Source organism: Salmo salar, chromosome 03 (genome assembly GCF_965601325.2).
Source record: "Salmo salar chromosome 03, fSalSal1, whole genome shotgun sequence".
In the NCBI taxonomy this organism is placed as follows: domain Eukaryota; kingdom Metazoa; phylum Chordata; class Actinopteri; order Salmoniformes; family Salmonidae; genus Salmo; species Salmo salar.
Window position 1 is genome coordinate 51,902,015 of NC_138293.1, and position 21,936 is coordinate 51,923,950.

At 42.6% G+C, this 21,936-nt stretch overlaps 1 protein-coding gene and 1 long non-coding RNA gene across 8 annotated transcripts; one reads left to right on the plus strand and one right to left on the minus strand.

Moving 5' to 3' along the window:
- Positions 1-616: 616 nt before the first annotated feature.
- On the minus strand, positions 617-10,224 carry amdhd2 (amidohydrolase domain containing 2). Of its 3 annotated transcripts, none has more exons than XM_045714906.2 (12): positions 9,938-10,224; positions 7,858-7,998; positions 7,536-7,672; positions 7,189-7,328; positions 6,337-6,391; positions 5,895-6,107; positions 5,344-5,432; positions 2,955-3,099; positions 2,620-2,727; positions 2,478-2,546; positions 1,947-2,048; positions 617-1,515 (listed from the first exon to the last, which is right to left on the minus strand). In XM_045714906.2, exons 2-12 carry the CDS (start codon positions 7,938-7,940, stop codon positions 1,442-1,444), a joined length of 1,215 nt encoding a protein of 404 aa, XP_045570862.1. In that variant the 5' UTR covers positions 7,941-7,998; positions 9,938-10,224; the 3' UTR covers positions 617-1,441. The 3 variants fall into 3 exon arrangements, with proteins under 3 accessions (XP_045570862.1, XP_082829675.1, XP_082829676.1); XM_082973549.1 differs by having other exon boundaries at positions 7,536-7,723; XM_082973550.1 differs by lacking the exon at positions 9,938-10,224 and adding an exon at positions 8,091-8,640 and having other exon boundaries at positions 7,536-7,723.
- On the plus strand, positions 9,989-21,703 carry LOC106600680 (uncharacterized). Of its 5 annotated transcripts, XR_001327883.3 has the most exons (7): positions 9,989-10,240; positions 15,022-16,754; positions 16,864-17,182; positions 17,440-17,516; positions 19,234-19,342; positions 19,609-19,652; positions 19,809-21,703. It is a non-coding gene; the product is annotated as an uncharacterized LOC106600680 (long non-coding RNA). The 5 variants fall into 5 exon arrangements; XR_006769150.2 differs by having other exon boundaries at positions 19,609-21,703; XR_006769155.2 differs by having other exon boundaries at positions 15,022-15,342; positions 19,609-21,703.
- The last annotated feature ends 233 nt before the right edge of the window (positions 21,704-21,936 follow it).

Consider the following 21,936-nt stretch of genomic DNA (forward strand, 5'->3'; position numbering starts at 1 on the left):
ATTTTCACCAACCGGACAACTGGTGAAAAGAAAACAGTTACAGGTGTGAGATAAATGAGTCTATTATAGTATTATATTAGATACAGCAGATATTTAATTAATTCTATAAAGGAAGTAAAATCATGCTTAAACGTTGTACCTTGTTTAGGGTTTGGGAGCTTGGGGCATTTAACCCTGTGTTTGTACTTGAGTGATGGTCAGACTTGAATAAAGCATAAACAATCCCAGTGTCTAACAAGCAATTGAGAGCTCACAGCCAAAACGGCATCTAATTATATAGCTATGTCACGTTCCTACACAATTTCCTGATTTTCACAGGCCGACCACTTAGAAGTTAAATCATGGAAAATGTGAATTTTACCCACTAATAGAACATAGCTGTCAATTTGGTGAAAGCCTTTATGATTTTATTTATTGGGGTGGATTATCCCTTTAATAGACTGGTTTTATGCATAACAACTTTCTATCCAAGCAGGGAGAGATCGAGAACAGCTCATGTCATGCAGGTTCCGGTAGCCTATACTGGACAGTTGTACAATATATATATATATATAAAAAAAAAAAAATTGGTAGCTGATTAGTATGCTGTTGCAAAGCAAATACATTTTACACTCTGCAATGTCTGAATTTACAACTTTAATTACTTAACAAGTAATTACATTATTGCCATCAGCCAGCAGTCAAAAAAATTTCAGCATTGCAACACCGTGTATAGCTTTGTGAAATGTTAGGCTTAACATGAGAAAATTATTACCAAATAGGCCTACCAATAAACATTGATCCATTAGCTAAAGCAAAGCTTTACATGCCCTGGCACCACAGAAATCCTATCATCGATTCGATATGCATGCAGCTGCATAGATATGTCACAATTTCAGCACCATGGACAACGATCGGTAGTCTATACTTTATGAGTGGCTGTCTGGCTGACACTTAAGATTTTGTTTTATTTTAGGGAGGGGGGAGGGATCCAACCCTGCGGGGGTCCAGAGAAACTGCGTTACCCCAGTGCCATGTTCCCATGTATCAAACAGATTATTAAAATAATTTCACTGCAGTATATGTTGTGTTAAGTGTCTTAATGCAAAATGTCAATAAAAATGTAGCACAACACTATTGCATTCTATACTGTAGCATTTTACAAGTGGCTCCATTTTACCAGGGTGCAGCTCAAATAGCACCCTGTTCCCTACATAGTGCACTTCTTTGTGCTACATCACAAATTATTCTTATAGAGTGGTGCCATCTAGGGTCTGAGATGAGTGTCCAGCACAATGCAGCCAGGAATTGACTGTGTCCCAAATGACACCCTATTCCCTTTATGATGCTCTGTTCTGGTCAAAACTAGTGCACTATTTAGGGAATAGGATGCCATTTGGGACATGCCCGTTTGGTCCACGTGGGTGGGTGGGGCAGTGGTGGGGGACTGATTATTATGAGGTCATTTCCTCCACACTTCCTGGCCTGCGATGTAGGTGGCTCTGACATTGAGAGCATCATCCAGCAGAACGAGATCTAACGGAGGAGAGAGGGGGACACGTTTTACCATTTAGTGCTTCTTCCTACACCACACACAAGACCTAGACCAGTTGTTTTCAAACATCTCTTCGGGACCCCCAGACATTTCACAATTTTCTCACATTTGTGGAATAGTTAAAAAACATGGAACAGCAAGGGGTCCCCGAAGAGAGGTTTGAAAACCCCTGACCTACACAACCAGTTGAGGAGACTAATCCTAACTAATCAATGACCTTAATCAATCAATTAAGTACAAGGGGGGAGAGAAAACCTGTAGACATTCAGCCCTCCAGGAATTGAGTTTGACACCCCTGGAGTAGACAGAGCGAGACCGCCCTCTGCTGTTTACTTTCTCACCTGCCCCTAGTCCAGGGGGCCTTTACAATCGCTTACTTAAGTGTGTGTGTGTGTGTGTGTGTGTGTATCACCTGCGTCTGCCCCATAGTCCAGGGTGCCTTTACAACGGCTGATGCCCAGGAGCTGGGCCGGGTGGAGCGACGCTGCCTCCAGGGCTTGCTCCACACTGCAGCCTGTCAACACAAACACACACAGGGCCGGATTACCAAATGGGAATGCAGGGCACGTGCTCTGGGGCCCCCAACCTTCAGGGAACCCCCAACCAAATGTTATTAATTTTTATCTTTGGGAGGTCGGGGGCCCTGGAGCACATGCCCTGCATACATGGCAAAATTCTCTCTCAGCATCATGGTAAAATGTTTAGAATATCAGCTTTAAAACTGCTACAATAGCATTATAAAAGTGCCACAAAAAAATGTTGTGTGTTAAAATGCAGGAAGTTAGCTATTTTCCTAAAAGGGGTTGGGGGGGCCCCCTGGAGGTCAATGACCTAGGGACCCAAATGTGGTAGTCCGGCCCTGCACACACAGTAGTAAGTAAGCACATATTTAGAAGGACTGAATAACTTTTGTAAGACAGTAAAAGGGCTAACACACACTCACCTGACGCCTGTTTGAAGTGCCTGACACACATGTCCATTGTGGCTATACTGCCACTGAGTGTCTTGGTGCCTATGAGTAAAGACAGTTTTAGAGACAGCTTTGGGAAAAAGTTGTGTTTACACCTTACAAAAGAGATTCTGACCTGCTACATAAGCATGGAGCCCCTGGATCTCAATGACTTGCTGACCCAAGGTGTGGCGGCCCGGAGGTAGACCCATTGCTGTGATGGCATCAGTCACCAACACTAGACCTGTAGGACAAACACATTAAGCCAACACAAGCATTGCCATAGATCTATTGCAATTAGTATGCATATTATACCTGACATTGCTTGAACAATTTCTGGTTTCAAGACTGAAACCCACAACATTACAACAGAAGACTCCAATAAACACTCCAACACAACCCCCCCCACACACACACACACACATCAGAGCACACACACACAGAAGCTGTGCGTGTAGTTCTTACACAGACCTGTAGGGTGTGCTCTGTGAGCAATACGCAGGGCGGCAGAGTTGGTGTGGATGCCATCAGCAATCATTCCGTAGAAGACTGTCCGGTCCTGGGGAACCTGGTCGCTGGTGAGGAGACCTACAATGCCCGGGTCTCGATGGTGGAACTAACCCATCACGGTCACCATGGCAACAGAGAGAGACGTCCATCATCTTTCATTACATTATTACAGTAGCATTGTGAAACTGTAGTTGAAAAGACTTGGCAAGGCATCTGAAGCATGTGTCCAACAGTATAGAGTAGGCAGAATGTCTGTGATTTGGCTGACCACACCCAGAGGTGGACAGGTTAATCATTGACCCCATTTACACTTCTCTCCTATTTATACTGTATGGTTTGAGAAACAGAAACACCATCAGTGTAGTGATGCAGGTCTTTAGATGTCGAACACATGAAATTGTGTCATTCCAAATTTTATAAGCAACGTTACATTACATTTTGTATGTCTCCAGCAGTTTCCCCTACCAGCTGTTCCATACTCCGTGTAGCCTGCTGCTAGAATGGACGGATATGTATCGTTCAAGTTGCAAAAAATGGATTATAACGTTGCAGATAAAGTTGAAAGTGAAATCGCACAAGAAGTGTCTTTGGTGGTAAAAAAGCAAGATTCTCCTATAAGGGTTGTCCAGTAAAACGTCAGTCAGCGATGTTACTGGAGAGAGAAACAGAGGATTGTACTACACTCAAATACGAAAACTAACATATACAGTACATACTAAAAATGTACAGTTGAAGTCGGAAGTTTACATACACTTAGGTTAGAGTCATTAAAACTCGTTTTTCAACCACTCCACAAATTTCAGTAATTTTTCCAACAATTGTTTACAGACAGATTATTTCACTGTATCACAATTCCAGTGGGTCAGAGGTTTACATACACTAAGTTGACTGTGCCTTTAAACAGCTTGGAAAATTCTAGAAAATTATGTCATGGCTTTAGAAGCTTCTGATAGGCTAATTGACATAATTTGAGTCAATTGAAGGTATACTTGTGGATGCATTTCAAAGCCTACCTTCAAACTCAGTGCCTCTTTGCATGACATCATGGGAAAAGCAAAAGAAAAGGCCTCAGAAAAAAAAAAAATTGTAGGCCTCCACAAGTCTTGTTCATCCTTGGGAGCAATTTCCAAATGCCTGAAGGTACCACATTCACATGTACAAACAATAGTATGCAAGTATAAACACCATGGGACCACACAGCAGTCATACCGCTCAGGAAGGAGAAGCGTTCTGTCTCCTAGAGATGAACATACTTTGGTGCGAAAAGTGCAAATCAATCCCAGAACAGCAAAGGACCTTGTGAAGATGCTGGAGGAAACAGGTACAAAAGTATCTATAGCCACAGTAAAATGAGTCCTATAATCGACATAACCTGAAAGGCTGCTCAGCAAGGAAGAAGCCACTGCTCCAAAACCGCCATAAAAAAGCCAGACTACGGTTTGCAACTGCACATGGGACAAAGATCGTACTTTTTGGAGAGATGTCCTCTGGTCTGATGAAACAAAAATAGAACTGTTTGGCCATAATGACCATCGTTATGTTTGTAGGAAAAGGGGGAGGCTTGCAAGCCGAAGAACACCATCCCAACCGTGAAGCACGGTGGTGGCAACATCATGTTGTGGGGGTGCTTTGCTGCAGGAGGGACTGGTGCACTTTACAAAATAGATGGCATCATGAGGAAAGAAAATGATGTGGATATCTTGAAGCAACATCTCAAGACATCAGTCAGGAAGTTAAAGTTTGGTCGCAAATGGGTCTTCCAAATGGACAATGACCCCAAGCATACTTCCAAAGTTGTGGCAAAATGGCTTAAGGACAACAAAGTCAAAGTATTGGAGTGGCCATCACAAAGCCTTGACCTCAATCCTATAGAAACGTTGTGGGCAGAACTGAAAAAGAGTGTGCGAGCAAGGAGGCCAACAAACCTGATTCAGTTACACCAGCTCTGTCAGGAGGAATGGGCCAAAATTCACCCAACTTATTGTGGGAAGCTTGTGGAAGGCTACCTGAAACATTTGACCCAATTTAAACAATTTAATGGCAATGCTACCAAATACTAATTGAGTGTATGTAAACTTCTGACCCACTGGGAATGTGATGAAAGAAATAAAAGCTGAAATGAATCACTCTCTCTACTATTTTTCTGACATTTCACATTCTTAAAATGAAGTGGTGATCCTAACTGACCTAAGACAGGGAATTTTTACTCTGATTAAATGTCAGGGATTGTGAAAAACTGAGTTTAAATGTATTTGGCTAAGGTGTATGTAAACTTCCGACTTCAACTGTATGTGCTCACTGTGCTAAATGGAAAACATAATACAATATGATGCTGTGTTATATTACTCACAGGCAGCATAGCATTGAAGAGATGTGTGATGAATGAAGCTCCGTTCTGCACAGCCTCCTCAGCTTGGGACAGGTTGGCTACAGAGTGTCCTACACATGGAATAGGTTGACAGGTACACTTAGTGATATCACATCATCCGACACAGTGTGGCAACCTCCTGCTTACAGACAGGAGATGTCTATTGGATTGCATCAACAGCCTGGTTTTCTGTTGTTTAAAATAAGTCCTCATAAACCCTTTATAAGGCCTATATAGATGCTTAATAAAACATTTGAGCAGATGTAATACATACAGTATAAAGGCTATGTCATTCCCAGCATGCACACAAAGAGGAGCATCTAAGTCATACATGTAAATGATATTTTATTCCCATAATACTACACCTACCTAGAGACACAGTGATGTACCTCTGAGCCATCTCTGACCATATGACATAGATGATTCATAAAACATGCATAAGGCGTACATAGATGCTTCACAATTAAATCATGCATAAGCATATGTCATAGGCCTACATAAAGAGTATTCTATTCCCAGTTTAATACACATACCTAGAGAAACAGTGATGCCCCTCTGAGCCAGCTCTCGAACCACCTTCTCACTGTTGGGTAGCTCGGGGGCCAACGTCACCATGGCAACGTTATCCAGGGTCCCGTAGGTCTCAATCAGGTCCAACATGCCGCCCGACTGGAAGGAGCGCAGGTACTGCTCCGGGTGGGCTCCCTTCTTCTCTAAACTGATGAATGGACCTTCTAGATGACAGCCTTGAGAGAGAGTGAGGGGTGGGGGGGATGGGTAAGACAGCGAAATGGACAAGAAAGGGCAGAAATATGAAATATTGACAGAATGTGTAATGGCATATCACACTGTTTTATAACATTTCCTCTATGACCATACAGTTATATGGAATACAGTATTGGATATCATGTCCAGATATAAGGACCAATCAGACATATGAAAATGTGTCTACATCCTTCCTGACTGCATCCTTACCCAGAACTCCAGCTCCCTCCACTCCTCCACTTTGAACTTTAACCTCAGTCAAGACCTAGAAAACAGGTATTTTACTCGAAAGGTACGTGCATAAGGATTTCATAACACATGCATAAATATTGCATTCATAAGCAATACATAAGAATTTGATCAAGCCTGCATGGAGTGCCAGGCCAGGTCGGTGTGGTTTGCATATTTGAGACTATTTGGATCCAAATCAAATCACATTTTATTGGTCACATACACATTAAGCAGATGTTATTGTGAGTGTAGCAAAATGCTTGTGTTCCTAGCTCCAACAGTGCAGTAGTATCTAACAATTCACATTGCGCCAGACAAGATCAATCCACCACAGCTCAAGTATTTGAAAGAAAACGAACACTATTTGAAACACATTTGAATGGGAGTCACTAATGACATACACTATATATACAAAAGTATGAAATGGTTTGTTGAGATCGGTGTGGAAGAACTTGACTGGCCTGCACAGAGCCCTGACCTCAACCCCATCGAACACCTTTGGGATGAATTGGAATGCCAACTGCGAGCCAGGCCTAATCGCCCAACATCAGTGCCCCGCCTCACTAATGCTCTTGTGATTGAATGGAAGCAAGTCCCCGCAGCCATGTTCCTACATCTAGTGGAAAGCCTTCCCAGAATAGTGGAAAGCCTTCCCAGAATAGTGGAGGCTGTTATATCAGCAAAGGGGGGACCAACTCCATACGCCCATGATTTTGGAATGAGATGTTCGACGAGCAGGTGTCCACATACTTTTGGTCATATAGTGTATGTGAGACAATGGTGAGAAATGGGACATGTTGTTGAGAGGACAGGTATAGAGGTGGTGCCTACCTTGTGGTAGATGTTTGGAGGGGAGGTGACTAGGGTGGGTAAAAAAGAGGTGACACCATGCTCCAAGATTTTCTTGGCTACTAGGGCCACACCTCCTCTGACATTACTGGTTGCTTGCGAGAAGTCGATGCCATATCCTCCTGTGGGTGTAAAACAATGGATCATCGATTTGAGTTTGGAAAATCCTGTATCCAATGGCTTCCTTGTTCTGGTGAGAGAAACAGCTCGCAGGCTGTGTTAGTTTTAGCAAGGAACATTCCTCCAATAAAGCTTTAAGAAGTCCATACCTGCAATTGAATTGGGGACAGTCCCTGGAGTGAATTGACACCCCCCCCAAAAATACTAACCATTGATCTGAACGTCAATGAACCCAGGAGCGATGATGAGGCCTTCACAGTCAACACGTTGATCTGCGTAGCCTTCCTCATCAAAGAACAACTTCTCTGGGTCTAGGATCCTTCCTTCCCGCACCCACAGATCCTCTCTGGAGGAAAGACAGGAACAATACACACACACACACACAGTTACACAAACCCTGTCACACACACACACACAGTAACACACATCGTAACAACGCTTGTTTTACATGTAACGGTATTTATTTTACATGTGTAACGGAGTGTGTATGTATGTTCATAGCCACGTGATTGTGTGTTCATTTGTGTGTACCTCTGCAGCTTGTGATCTCTTAGTATCCTGCAGTTGACGAACTGGGTGATCGGCGCCTTCGACACAGACTTATTGGTAGGCATCTTCCACAAGACGCTATGTCACCTCTCCTGAAGTGTAATCACTTCAGGCAGACTCTCTCTATAAATAACAGCCAAAGAACAGTACAGACAAGTTATCAAAGAAAGCCTTTGAAGAGTTACACTATTACAGTACACTATTACAGTACCAACCTGTAAAACCTTGAATAGCCAACTGTTCCGTCTTTATTCTTCAGGTTACATATCACATCTGGGATAATCAGTATACCAACCCACCACCATAAACAGACACGCCAATGTAAGAACCTTCCTATAACAACATTGTACAATGCTGAAGGTGCAACATTTGACTTTGACCCCCATGTTGTCATTGCATTTTATTTCACCCTAAAACAGATCTGATAAGAATCTAACACTAAAACCATTTGAATACAGTGTTGTTAGTCTATTAATGAATAACAACAGTGTGTAGGGAGGCAAAGACACCGTAAATGACATGATAACAGGAAATAAATCTATTTCCATGACAGAATAAAAGCAATGTTGGACTTACCTTGCAGAGAGCATAGTTTCAAATACATGCAACTTAAAAGTTACATATCACAAAATGTGTATTTGAAATCTTTTGGACATCAGAGCAACCTTAAGGGAATCTTATTCGAGTCAGAAAATTATGTTCATATGACAGAGAAGATATACAAAACCTTGCAGAGAGTATATCCAACTGACAATCTCTTAGAAAAAAAAATAATAAACTATTGGAACCAAGACTTAATAAAAAGAACTGATGTTGGCACAAGGTGGAGGGAAAGCTGGAGCATAACTAACTAAATTACAGTTTAAGAAAATCTACGCTTAATCCAGTATGAACGAATGTATAGAATTTATAATACAGAATTCTGAAATTCAATAGCACAACGGCAGTCATATCTTAAGTGTAAAACTATACTGACCAAAAATATACAAAAATAACATGTAAAGTGTTGGTCCCATGTTTAATGAGCTGAAGGAAAAGATCCCTGAAATCTTCCATTCGCACAAAAAGCTTATTTCTCGCAAATGTTGCGCATTTTTTTGGGCATCCCTGTTAGTGAGCATTTCTCCTTTGCCAAGACAATCTTGACAGGTGTGGCATATCAAGAAGCTGATTAAACAGCATGATCATTACACAGGTACACCTTGTGCTGGGGACAATAAAACACCACTAAAATGTGCAGTTTTGTCACACAACACAATGCCACAGATGTCTCAAGTTGAGGGCAATTGGCATGCTGACTGCAGGAAAATCAACCAGAGCTGTTGAATGTTCAATTCTCTACCATAAACTGCCTCCAAAGTCGTTTTAGAGAATTTGGCATTATGTCCAACTAGACTAAAAACCACAGACCATGTGTAACCACACCAGCACAGGAGCTCCACATTCGGTTTCTTCACCTGCGGGATCATCAGCTACCAGCTACCCAGACAGCTGATGAAACGGAGTATTTCGGTCTGTAATAAAGCCCTTTTGTGGGGAAAACGAATTCTGATTGGCTGAGCCGGGCTCCCAGTGGCTGGGCCTGGCTCCCAAGTCATGTGAAATCCATGGATTAGGTCCTAATGCATTTATTTCAATTGACTTATTTCCCTATATGTACTGTAACGCAGTAAAATCTTAATTGTTGCATTAATATTTTAGTTAAGTATATTTATATGATTCATACTTTCAGTTTTTCCGAACACAAGTCACTCGCGCACAAGATCGTGATTGCACATGCGCAGAACAAATATACCGCTGGAACGCCGATTAAGCTGTTTACATGTCGGAATAATTCGAAAGATTTCGGCGTACGCTTATTTCAATTTTGACCTTACACCGAGTAAGATAAGCAGAGTAAGGTTTTACATGACCATTTGCATAGTCGGCGTAAGCAGTTTAATATAGAATTATTATTATGCATGTAAACGTACATCAATGTCTTACATGAAAACGTTGGTATGATCTCAGCTGTAAACGAATAAGATAGCTCATCTTTCTTTTGAATAAATCGAATACTTGCCCCATAGAAGACAGTCAAGTCGCAGTCAGTGAGAATTCCAACAACTGTAGACGGATGGAATCATGTGAGAATGCTGCAGTCAGCTGATCAAAACAACGAACGGGACTCGCAGAAGCGAAATAGCTAGGATACACGTAACAAAGAACAATGATGTTTCAGCGGATGTATAAATCTGAAGCATCCGGTTAGCGTTTCCACTCGGAGCAAAGCTCTCGTAGTAACTTGCGGATAGGAGGGTCTGAGGACTGGCAGAGAGCGTTAGCTCCAGAGGCGGCGGAGGATGGTGGTTGGAAGAGCGCCACGGTAGGTCTTGATAAAGAAGAACATCGAGGCTGCGTTTCAAACTCAACCTACGGTCCAAACACTTAAAAAGACACACCCTAAGTCCACTTACCCTCGCCATCTTAGTGGGTGGTCCAAATGATTAGCCAAGCAAGGGACGTTTGCAACGTAAGCCCCGCAGCCCTCGTTTTTAGTCGGCTTTGCGAGTGTACAATTATGTTCACTCCGGGGCCTGAAACTCCCCATAATTCAATTCGCGACGATTGTACAAGTGGCGTCACTACAGTCCCTGGTTCAAATCCAGGCTGTATCACATCTAGCCGTGATTGGGAGACCCATTGGGCGGCGCACAATTGGCCCAGCGTCGTCTGGGTTTGGCCGGGGTAGGCCGTCATTGTAAGTAAGAATTTGTTCTTAACTGGCTTGCCAAGTTAGATCAATTAAATACATTAATTTAATTAATTAAATAAAAAATTTAAAAAGTCCGGGAAAACCTAAAAACAGCATCAATGGAGAAGTCAACATACAAGTGTAAGTATAAACGAATGCAAATAAGTTATCAATTGTGGTACTAATGCAAAAAGTAAACGCTTCTTTGTTTGGTTATCATTTTCCTTCAGAAGTTCCAGCTAGACATTCTAACGTTAGTTAGCTAATTAATTTGCTAGCTATCATACAGTGCAGTAGGCGAATATTAATAATCATATATTTAATAAGTAAACATGCACTCATAATTGACTGCAGCGCATATAAAGCATCCACAACCTACCGGTGCCTGAGAACACAATCATTGCAGGATGAACGAGTGACGAATTACCAAGGTAAAGTTGGTTTTATAGTCAAGTTTTTAATGTGCCATTGTTTTGTGAAATAAAAAGTGGTTATGTATTCAGACTCTAAAAATGTATTGCCAAGACCGATAGTTTCTTATGAATAGAAATGTAAAGTGTTTATGTATTCAGACTCTAAAAATGTATTGCCAAGACCGATAGTTTCTTACGAATAGAAATTAACAGACGTATCAACAGACGTTCGCCAAAAGCCATTTAAAATGGTAAAAATCAATAACTAATGAATTGATTACCACAGAAACAAACAAAAAAATAGATATGATTTATTCTATAAATGTCTAGCATACTTTTACAACCTTTGTTTTGAATACAAATTCCAGTTTTGATTTGATAGAAATACATAGAATCTATCAAATGCCATTTAAAACTGTATAAATCAATAAGTAATTAATTGATTGTCACAGAAACATCAAACTATGTATTTATTCTATAAATGTCTAGCATACTTGTACAACCTTTTTGGCTAATCCAATTGTGGTTTCAGGGTGGGTGAAAACAGTTGGGTGCTATGGAATCAGTGAAGGTAACCAGAAGTGGTCTTGTGATAATTGTTTATGTTTCTGCTGGTCAGAGGTAGAGGCGCTCTGTGTTAAATGAATGGGGGCAAGAGATGTGAATTGTTTTGCGCTCAAGAAAATGGTGCTATTGAAAGGAGTGATTACTGGGGTAGGGGTAAATGTGTAAGTTGACCAACTGAAGGGGAAGATTCCCAGTGTTTGTGATGCTCGTCGTTTGGTGCAACGCAAACAGGATTTTTTTAAATTCCTTTTTTTTATTTAACCAGGTAGGCCATTTGAGAACAAGTTTTCATTTACAACTGCGACCTGGCCAAGATCGGATGGCGTGAGTGGTGAAACAGAAGAGTTGTCTGTTCTTTTGAGTTATGATGTTGAGTCTTTGCCCGACAAAATGATGTTAGGATATGTAAGTTATCCTGTACGAGCTTTTGTGATGAATACATTATATTGTTACAGGTGTCAAGCTTATGGGCATGTGGCAGCAGTGTGTAGGGGGGAGGTTCCTGGCTGTGAGAAGTGTGCAGAACGGCATGAGACAAAATAATGTGTAGCATTGGGAAAAGTAGTGGTATGTGTTAATTGTAGGGGTGCCCATGGGGCTGGTGATCAGAAGTGTCCTGTGCGAGAGAGGCAGGTTGAGGTTACCAGGGTTAGAGTAGTGTAGAAGTCATATGCTGAGGCAGTGAAGAAAGTAGAAGAAGATGGGTCAAGGGGGAAGGGTCATGAGAGAGGAGTGGTGTGAGTAGTAGATCTCTACCAGTACAGAGGGATAGGTCAACAAGTGATATGTTTCAGTAAGATTGGATTTTTAACATTTATAGCAATGGTTATCAACTGTATTGCAGGGATGGAACGTACGTCGCAGAATATTGAGGTTGTGGTGGCAGCTGCAAACTATAGTTTTGGCAAGTCAGTTAGGACATCTACTTTGTGCATGATACAAGTAATTTTTCTAACAATTGTTCACAGACAGATTATTTTCACTTATAATTCACTGTATCACAATTCCAGTGGGTCAGAAGTTTACATACACTAAGTTGACTGTGCCTTTAAACAGCTTGGATGGCTTTAGAAGCATGTCATGGCTTTAGAAGCTTCTGATGGTCTAATTGACAACATTTGAGTCAATTGGAGGTGTACCTGTGGGTCTATTTCAATGCCTAGCTTCAGACTCAGTGCCTCTTTGCATGGCATCATGGGAAAAGCAACAAAAAAAAAGCCAAGACCTCAGAAAAAAAATTGTAGACCTCCACAAGGCTGGTTCATCCTTGGGAGCAATTTCCAAACGCCTGAAGGTACCACGTTCATCTGTACAAACAATAGTACGCAAGTATAAACACCATGGGACCATGCAGCCATCATTCCACTCAGGAAGGAGATGCGTTCTGTCTCCTAGAGATGAATGTACTTTGGTGTGAAAAGTGCAAATCAATCCCAGAACAACAGCAAAGGACCTTGTGAAGATGCTGGAGGAAACAGGTACAAAAGTATCTATATCCACAGTAAAACGAGTCCTATATCGACATAACCTGAAAGGCCGCTCAGCAAGGAAGAAGCCACTGCTCCAAAACCGCCATAAAAAAAGACAGACTATGGTTTGCAACTGCACATGGGGACAAAGATCACACTTTGGAGAAATGTCCTCTGGTCTGATGAAACAAAAATAGAACTGTTTGGTTGTAATGACCATCGTTATGTTTGGAGGAAAAGGGGGGAGGCTTGCAAGCCGAAGAGCACCATCCCAACCGTGAAGCACGGGGGGGCAAGCATCATGTTGTGGGGGTGCTTTGCTGCAGGAGGGATTGGTGCACTTCACAAAATAGATGGCATCATGATGCAGGAAAATTATGAGGATATATTGAAGCAACATCTCAAGACATCAGTCAGGAAGTTAAAGCTTGGTCGCAAATGGGTCTTCCAAATGGACAATGACCCCCAAGCACATTTCCAAAGTTGTGGCAAAATGGCTTAAGGACAACAAAGTCAAGGTATTGGAGTGGCCTTCACAAAGTCCTGACCTCAATCCCGTAGAAAATGTGTGGGCAGAACTGAAAAAGCGTGTGCGAGCAAGGAGGCCTACAAACCTGATTCAGTTACACCAGCTCTGTCAGGAGGAATGGGCCAAAATTCATCCAACTTATTGAGGGAAGCTTGTGGAATGCTAGCTGCAATGTTTGACCCAAGTTAAACAATTTAAAGGCAATGCTACCAAATACTAATTGAGTCTATGTAAACTTCTGACCGGCTGGGAATGTGATGCAAGAAATAAAAGCTGAAATAAATCCTTCTCTCTACTATTATTCTGACATTTCACATTCTTTAAATATAGTGGTGATCCTAACTGACCTAAAACAGGGAATTTTTACTAGGATTAAATGTCAAGAATTGTGAAAAACTGAGTAAGTTTATTTGGCTAAGGTGTATGTAAACTTCTGGCTTCAACTGTAGTTATTTATTTATTTATTTATTTATTTTTAGCAAAGTATAAGGGAATTATTCTCCAGCCTAGTTGGATGCGGTAATGTAACATTTATTGGATGCCAACCGCCATTAAACCTCATTGAAGAAGAAGGCATTTTCACTCGCCACCAAATTTGGTGATGAGGGAGAACCCAGTAGCCGGCAGTGGGAGATGTAGCGAGATGGATTTTGGCTGACATTCTGCACATTTTCTCATCAATAAAACATTTGACCTCAGTAGTTTTCTGATCCCAAACTAAAACATGTTAGAGTGGACTATGTTTGTAGACTTTACCCTTTGCCAAAGTTAGATTCTTTTAGTTGATTAGGATTTAAAGGGTGACTTGAATTATTGCATACATGCAATTCACAGAGTAGGCGTTCCCTAACGGAAATATGCAATACATGCTCGATGCCAGGCACAACACAACTGGGAACCCTGGAAATCTTTGACTTCTGACTTCAGTGTGTTCAAGAGAACTGGGACAGCAACGACCACCCACTGGCAAAAATCATTTTGAATGGTCATCCAACTCGGAACTCGGGCCTCTTTCTAGAGCTTCTGACTTAAAGATCACTGACATCATGATTTGACCTCATATTTTTACAGACTTTCCAGTTGTCTTGAAAGCACCATGAGTACCACATTATGAGTCATAATACCCATAAACCCTAGCTGTAAAACCAAGAAATGGTAACATTTCTTTTTTTGTTGCCACATTTTTGTGTCTGAGATTTTAGAACTACTTCATATAAGGTCTGTGTTTCATGTAGGCTTACCCTGGCTTGACGTTTTAATAACCATTCAAATCTCTCTCAGACAAGGTAACATAGTAGGATTTTAGATGTGCAGATAGACCTAAGCCCAGTCTATTTTACTGTTACTATAGTAAAGTCTGTGGGTTATGGGAAAATATAGACGTTAGCATTTTAGTAATCAACCTAGCTAGTAACTTATTTTTTGGTCTTTCAGATTGGCAGACTGGAAACCCAGTGACAACACTCAGGTCTGCAGCTGACATTTTCTGTTGGGAAAGAGAAATGGCCCTGTATTTGCCAGAAAATGTTGCGCATCCATCATCGCAGAAGAGGAAGAGTCATACACTTCCACAATGGCAGAAGAGGTAGATCCAGACACATTCAACATGGCAGACGAAGTTCCCGGCGCCTCGGCCACTGAAGAATGTAGGAGGCTGCTGTCTACACCGTTGCGGAATGTTCTCACTGAGGTGCATCTTGAGGGAACAGCGCAGTTGAAGGTTCTACAGGAGAATCAGCTGTATACCTGCAACAGGTATTGAGCATCACAGCTGTCTGATAAAGTACTTATGATGGAAACAGGACTTCCAGACAAAGACATGTTCAACATCGTTGTTGAATACTTGGAATGTTAAAAGGACTGTGTTGTCTACTTTGCCAAGTGGAGGGTGAAGATGCTGTCATTTGAGGATCAAGTGTTTATGGCTCTTATGAAGTTGCATCACAGCTATATCAACTTGCACCTGGCTCAACTATTCTGTTGTAGTGCAATCACTGTCAGCAATGTTACCATCACTTTCATTCACGTGATCCACAAGCTTTTTTTCATTAGCATCATGAAGACTTCCAAGTCGGGAGAAGAACCAAACGTGCTTGCCTGCGTCTTTTCAGGGGTCCAGCGGAAACTGCAGGATGGTCATTGACTGTACTGACATGGAAGTTGCTACTCCAAGTCAGATGGATCTGCAGAAGCCAACCTAATCTGTGTACCATTCAATGCACTCCTTCTAGCTACTACTGGGTGTTGCATCTAATGCAGTGATAACATACTGCCGTGATCTGTATCGGACAAAGCAATTGTCCAGAAGTCGCGGTTTGAGAAGATTTTCATGTCTGGAGACATGATTTTTGTCAGACAAAGGCTTCTTTTTTTTTTTTTTTTTATCTCCCCAATTTCTCCCCAACTGGTAGTAGTTAGTCTTGTCTCATCGGTGCAACTCCCGCACGGACTCGGGAGAGGCGAAGGTCGAGAGCCTTGCGTCCTCCGAAACCCAACCAAGCCGCACTGCTTCTTGACACAACGCACATCCAACCCGGAAGCCAGCTGCACCAATGTGTCGGAGGAAACACCGTACACCTGGCGACCTGGTCAGCGTGCGCTGCGCCCGGTCCGCCATAGGAGTCGCTAGTGCACAATGAGACAAGGACATATCCCAGCCGGCCAAACCCTCCCTAACCCGGACGACGCTGGGCCAATTGTGCGTCGCCCCATGGACCTCCCGGTCGCGGCCGGCTGCGACAGAGCCTGGGCTCGAACCCAGAATCTCTGGTGGCACAGCTAGCACTGCGATGCAGTTCTTTAGACCTCTGCACCACCCAGGAGGCCCAGACAAAGGCTTCTTAATCCAGAGCTTGACGCGTGCAGGAATTATTGTGAACATTCCTCCATTCCTGAACCACGAAGGTTCACAGAGCGTGAGATGCATCTCACAAAAGACATAGCGAGAAACGGGATCCATGTTGACAGGGCAAATGCTCGATTAAAGATGTAAAAATCCTGAAATTCATCCCACCTTATCTGCCTTATAGTAATGCGCTGGTGCAGACTTGCTGTGCACTTGTTAACATCCAAGACACACTCATCAGAGAAGTAGCTGTTGGTTGGGAAACAAGAACAACGAGGCATGAGGGTTTGGTGTTGAGGGACGATTTGTCACATTGTCGAAGGTGGGGTTGTGTTAGGATAAACAATGCATTTTCTGTACAGATAAAGTTGATACAGCATTGAAAAAGACCCACTATTGGCCAAATGTCTCTTTGTTTTCCATTCCAACAGGAGTGCCTCCCTCAGACCATCCGGTGCATGGACATCCTGTACCAGTGTGATGTGGTTGTGGAGACTACAGCACATCGAGCCTGTGGACGAACAAGTCACTATCTCATCAAATATGATACAATATTGTGTAAAACATTGAATTTGTAGATCTCTCAATTTTGACTGTCCCCTTTTCCACATGTTTTATACATGAGACGTGAAATGCGGAACATCAGGCTCACCCCACGAGAAGTATGATCAATGCGACCCTCAGCAAGGAGAAGTGATGTCTCTCCCATCCTGCATTTACCAGAAACTGAAGCTCCACACAGCAAAGGGGGTAAGAAATCATTTAAACTTCACAGATATAAATTCCCACTGTGCCCATGATAAAATGCAATGTGAATTGTGTTGTACGACTGAATGAAACTGTGAGGAGATGCACTCAGACCAGCCCTTGTGATTGAACTTACGTTAACTATGTTACCTTAGTTGGCTGCTTTGAGCAAAACTTGAATGTAATATAACCTATTATGGGAGCCTAGTGTGTGTGTGAACGATGTAATATTTTTGGACCATTTGCTTCCCGGAAAACAGGTACTGACAGGTGGTGCGAAGAAGACGCTGATCCAGTGCCCCCCCCCCAAAAAAAAACATTGGAATAAAACATCAAGGTAAGAAAAACTATGTGCGAAAAGTATTTACAGATGTTCACTGTTGCGGTGTCAACTTTGGGAGCATGTGGTCCTTGAAAAACTCCTCCAGTCCAGCAGTATGAGTCTGCCAGAGGTTGTCACACTGGATGGGGATGGTAATGGAGACTTTGGTGGTCCACACAAAGAAGAAGCAATTGTCCAGCAATTGCCAGTAAGGATGGTCTTCATGAAGGCTGTAAGACCCTCCCTCCTCCTGGATATAGAAATCCTTTGACATCACTGCCTCTTCAATGGAAAGGTCCCTGGACTTCCTGATGGGCCGCCCCCAGGTGGTAAGGTTAGGTAAAAACACATCTGCCACGCTGATCCTCAACACGGGGGGCCCCTCAGGGGTGCATGCTCAGTCCCCTCCTGTACTTCCTGTTCACTCGTGACTGCATGGCCAGGCACGACTCCCAACACCATCAAGTTTGCTGATGACACAAGTGGTATTCCTGATCACGACAACAATATGACAGCCTATAGGGAGGAGGTCAGAGACCTGGCCATGTGGTGCCAGGACAACAACCTCTCCCTCAATGTGATCAAGACAAAGGAGATGATTGGACTACAGGAAAAGGAGGACTGAGCACGCCCCCATTGACGGCGCTGTAGTGGAGTAGGTTGAGTGCTTCAAGTTCCTTGGTGTCCACATCACCAACAAACTGACATGGTCCAAGCACACCAAGACAGTCGTGAAGAGGGCACGACAAAACCGATTCCCCCTCAGGAGACTGAAAAGATTTGGCATGGGTCCTCAGATCCTCAAAAGGTTCAACAGCTGCACCATCAAGAGCATCCTGACTGGTTGCATCACTGCCTGGTATGGCAACTGCTCGGCCTCTGACCGCAAGGCACTGCAGAGGGTTGTGCGTACGGCCCAGTACATCACTGGGGCCAAGTTTCCTGCCATCCAGTACCTCTATACCAGGCGGTGTCAGAGGAAAGCCCTATGTTTCTAGTCATTGACTGATCTCTCTGCCACCGCACGGAAAGCAGTACCAGAGTGCCAGGTCTAGATAAAAAATGCTTCTACCGGCAAGCCATAAGACTCCTGAACAGCTAATCAAATGGCTACCCAGACTATTTGCATTGCCCCCCCCCCCCCCTTTATGCCTCTGCTATTCTCTGTTTATTCTCTATGCATTCCACTGAACCTGCCCCAGAGACGGTTCCTTAGACACTGAAGATCCTTCTCTGTGGGCTCTTGGGACAGAGGGTTGTTGTCTTAAGCCAGGTACAGATCATCCACTGACTCCACCTGGTTGGGCACGGCTGGCTCCCTCCACTTGCATTCCACATCCTTACAGCCGATATTGTGAACTGCAAAAATAGCCAATGGTGCCGCCTGGCTACACTTATAAGCTCTATGGGGACATTCACATGTGGTAGAGAGAATCCCCTGGTCACCTGTAGAGATCTGCTAAGAGGAAAGATGTTAAGTGCCATATGCCTTTCAAAGCATGACTTTGAACAGCTTGAAATGCATTTGTTTTCAGAAATGTGCTATATAAATAAAGTTTGATTTGATTGATGACATTACAGCTGTAGCATTTTTAATAAACTGTAATTTTCACGAGGACAAGTGCAGTTTTTCCATTACATTTTTATTGAAAATTTGGGATTTTATCACTTGACATCAATTTGTAGATGCATCGAAATGTTGACTTTATGTCCCCTTTTCCCCACGTTTTAGAAATGAGGTGTGGCTTGCGGAACATCCTGCTCACCCCATGAGAAGCAGAGCATGATCAACGCCACTTGCAGCAAGGAGATCTTCTGGAATGGATGTACTCACTCTGGGGGTAAGATAATTTAAACATCACAGATCTAAAATCCTACTGTGCCCATGATAAAATGCAATATGATTTGTGTTGTACTACTGAATGAAACTGAAGAGATGCACTCAGACCAGCCTTTGTGATTGAACTTTGAGCTGCTTTGAGCAAAGCTTGAATGTAATAACCTATTCTAGGAGCCTATTATTTGTTTACAGACAACACCCTATCCAACAACTGTGAACACCTTGAAATGCATCTTTAATTGTTCACTTGTTTTTCGACAATGTCAGGTAGAGGCAGGAATGACTGGGTTCTTCAGCAAGTAAGACATGGGGTAAGAAATAATTTAAACATCACAGATATAAATTCCCAATGTGCCCATGATTAAGTTAACTACATTACTTTTAATGTACCCTATTCTGGGATACTAGTGTGGTATGTATGTACAATGTGGAATATTTTTGGACCATTGGCTTCCCTGAAAACGGAGACTGATAGGAGGATCAATAGGAGTCTGCCAGAGGTCGTCACGCTGGATGGTGATGGAGGTTTTGGTGGTCCCCACAACGAAGAAGCAGGTGTCCCTTCAAGTGACGTGGAGTTGACCTTGGACCAAGTGCCAGTAAGGATGGTCTTCACGGAGGCTGTAAGGTCCCCTTGCACCATAGGGGCATTTGACCTCCACCAATGCTGTGGTGCCCACCAGACCATCTGGTGAGGCACCCAGAATCCCAGACCCTGTGACCCAAAGCCCTGACTCCTGCACATCCATCCCTGTAGCCATTTTGAATGCCTTGATGCCCTCCTCTTTATCTGTGCCCCACTTTTTTTTAAATGTATGCATTTTAAGAAATGTCATATAAAAATAGTTTGATTTGATTGATGACTACAGCTGTAGAATATTTAATAAACTGTAAAGTGCAGTTTTTCCATACACTTTTAAATGATAACTTGGGATTTTGTCACTTGACATATCAATCATACAGTGGTAAGGATCCTATAAATCAAGACTGTGTGGATGCATGTACCTCTCCGAATAAATAAATACAAAGTCTGATGTCTAAACAAAGTCAATTCTGAATGTCAATTAGTTTTGGATTAATTCTCATCAATGATAACTCAGTTTTAGAATGTTATCACTAATCGAAGTCTGGTATCCGGGATAATCTGGTTATTGATTATATGATTAGGTGTCTCTTTCCTTATAGAATGTTGACAGCTGTATATCAAAATCAAATCAAATCAAATTTATTTTTATATAGCCCTTCGTACATCAGCTGATATTCTCAAAGTGCTGTACAGAAACCCAGCCTAAAACCCCAAACAGCAAGCAAAGCATGTGAAAGAAGCACGGTGGCTAGGAAAAACTCCCTAGGAAAAACTCCCTAGAAAGGCCAAAAACCTAGGAAGAAACCTAGAGAGGAACCAGGCTATGAGGGGTGGCCAGTCCTCTTCTGGCTGTGCAGGGTGGATATTAAAACAGAACATGGTCAAAATGTTAAAATGTTAAAATGTTCATAAATGACCAGCATGGTCAAATAATAATAATCATAGTAGTTGTCGAGGGTGCAACAAGCACGTCCGGTGAACAGGTCAGGGTTCCATAGCCGCAGGCAGAACAGTTGAAACTGGAGCAGCAGCACGGCCAGGTGGACTGGGGACAGCAAGGAGTCATCATACCAGGTAGTCCTGAGGCATGGTCCTAGGGCTCAGGTCCTCCGAGAGAAAGACAGAAAGAGAGAAAGAGAGAATTAGAGAGAGCATATTTAAATACACACAGGACACCGGATAAGACAAGAGAAATACTCCAGATGTAACAGACTGACCCTAGCCCCCCGACACATAAACTACTGCAGCATAAATACTGGAGGCTGAGACAGGAGGGATCAGAAGACACTGTGGCCCCATCCGATGATACCCCCGGACAGGGCCAAACAGGCAGGATATAACCCCACCCACTTTGCCAAAGCACAGCCCCCACACCACTAGAGGGATGTCTCCAACCACCAACTTACCGTCCTAAGACAAGGCCGAGTATAGCCCACAACGATCTCCGCCATGGCACAACCCAAGGGGGGGGGGGGGGCGCCAACCCAGAAGAAATTGTATTGCTATGATGCTCAAACTTATAGGTTGCATGTTCAAATCCAGCGATAGATTTTTGTTTTAAGCCTATCCCAAACCTTAACCATTGTGGTAATGCCTAACCTTAAGATTTCAGTTAATGACTGAACTTAACCTTAAACACTTCGAAATTTGACTTTTGAGAAACATGGATGAACGTCTACTCCTAACTTGAGAGTGTGAGAGCTTGTTGACTTTTTTTTGCATGTGACTACTCATGTTTGTTAATAACAAATAAACATAAATAAATGTGCACAATGAGCACTTGTTGTCTTTCAAATACATCATTAGAGTTGTTGGTTAGCTAGTTAGTGAATTTTACATGGAGAAAATTGGGCTTCTGAAATGAAAATGGATGGCCCTCCCTTCAGTAAAATATATTTTACCTAAAACTTCCCTGAACGCTTGAGAAAAAAAAATAGTGACCGTCCCCGATACCCAAAATATTAATTAAAAGAAAGTCAATAGCAGAGAACATTTCTACCGTTTACCCT

Excerpts from the sequence above, each read along its gene's own strand:
- amdhd2 (XM_082973549.1), bottom strand. The coding sequence starts at position 7,940 with ATGCCTACCAATAAGTCTGTGTCGAAGGCGCCGATCACCCAGTTCGTC. Across the intron at positions 6,392-7,188 it reads CTCCAAACATCTACCACAAG|GTCTTGACTGAGGTTAAAGT; the intron begins GTAGGCACCACC and ends CCTGTTTTCTAG. Across the intron at positions 5,433-5,894 it reads GGGCATCACTGTTTCTCTAG|GACACTCTGTAGCCAACCTG; the intron begins GTATGTGTATTA and ends TTCCATGTGTAG.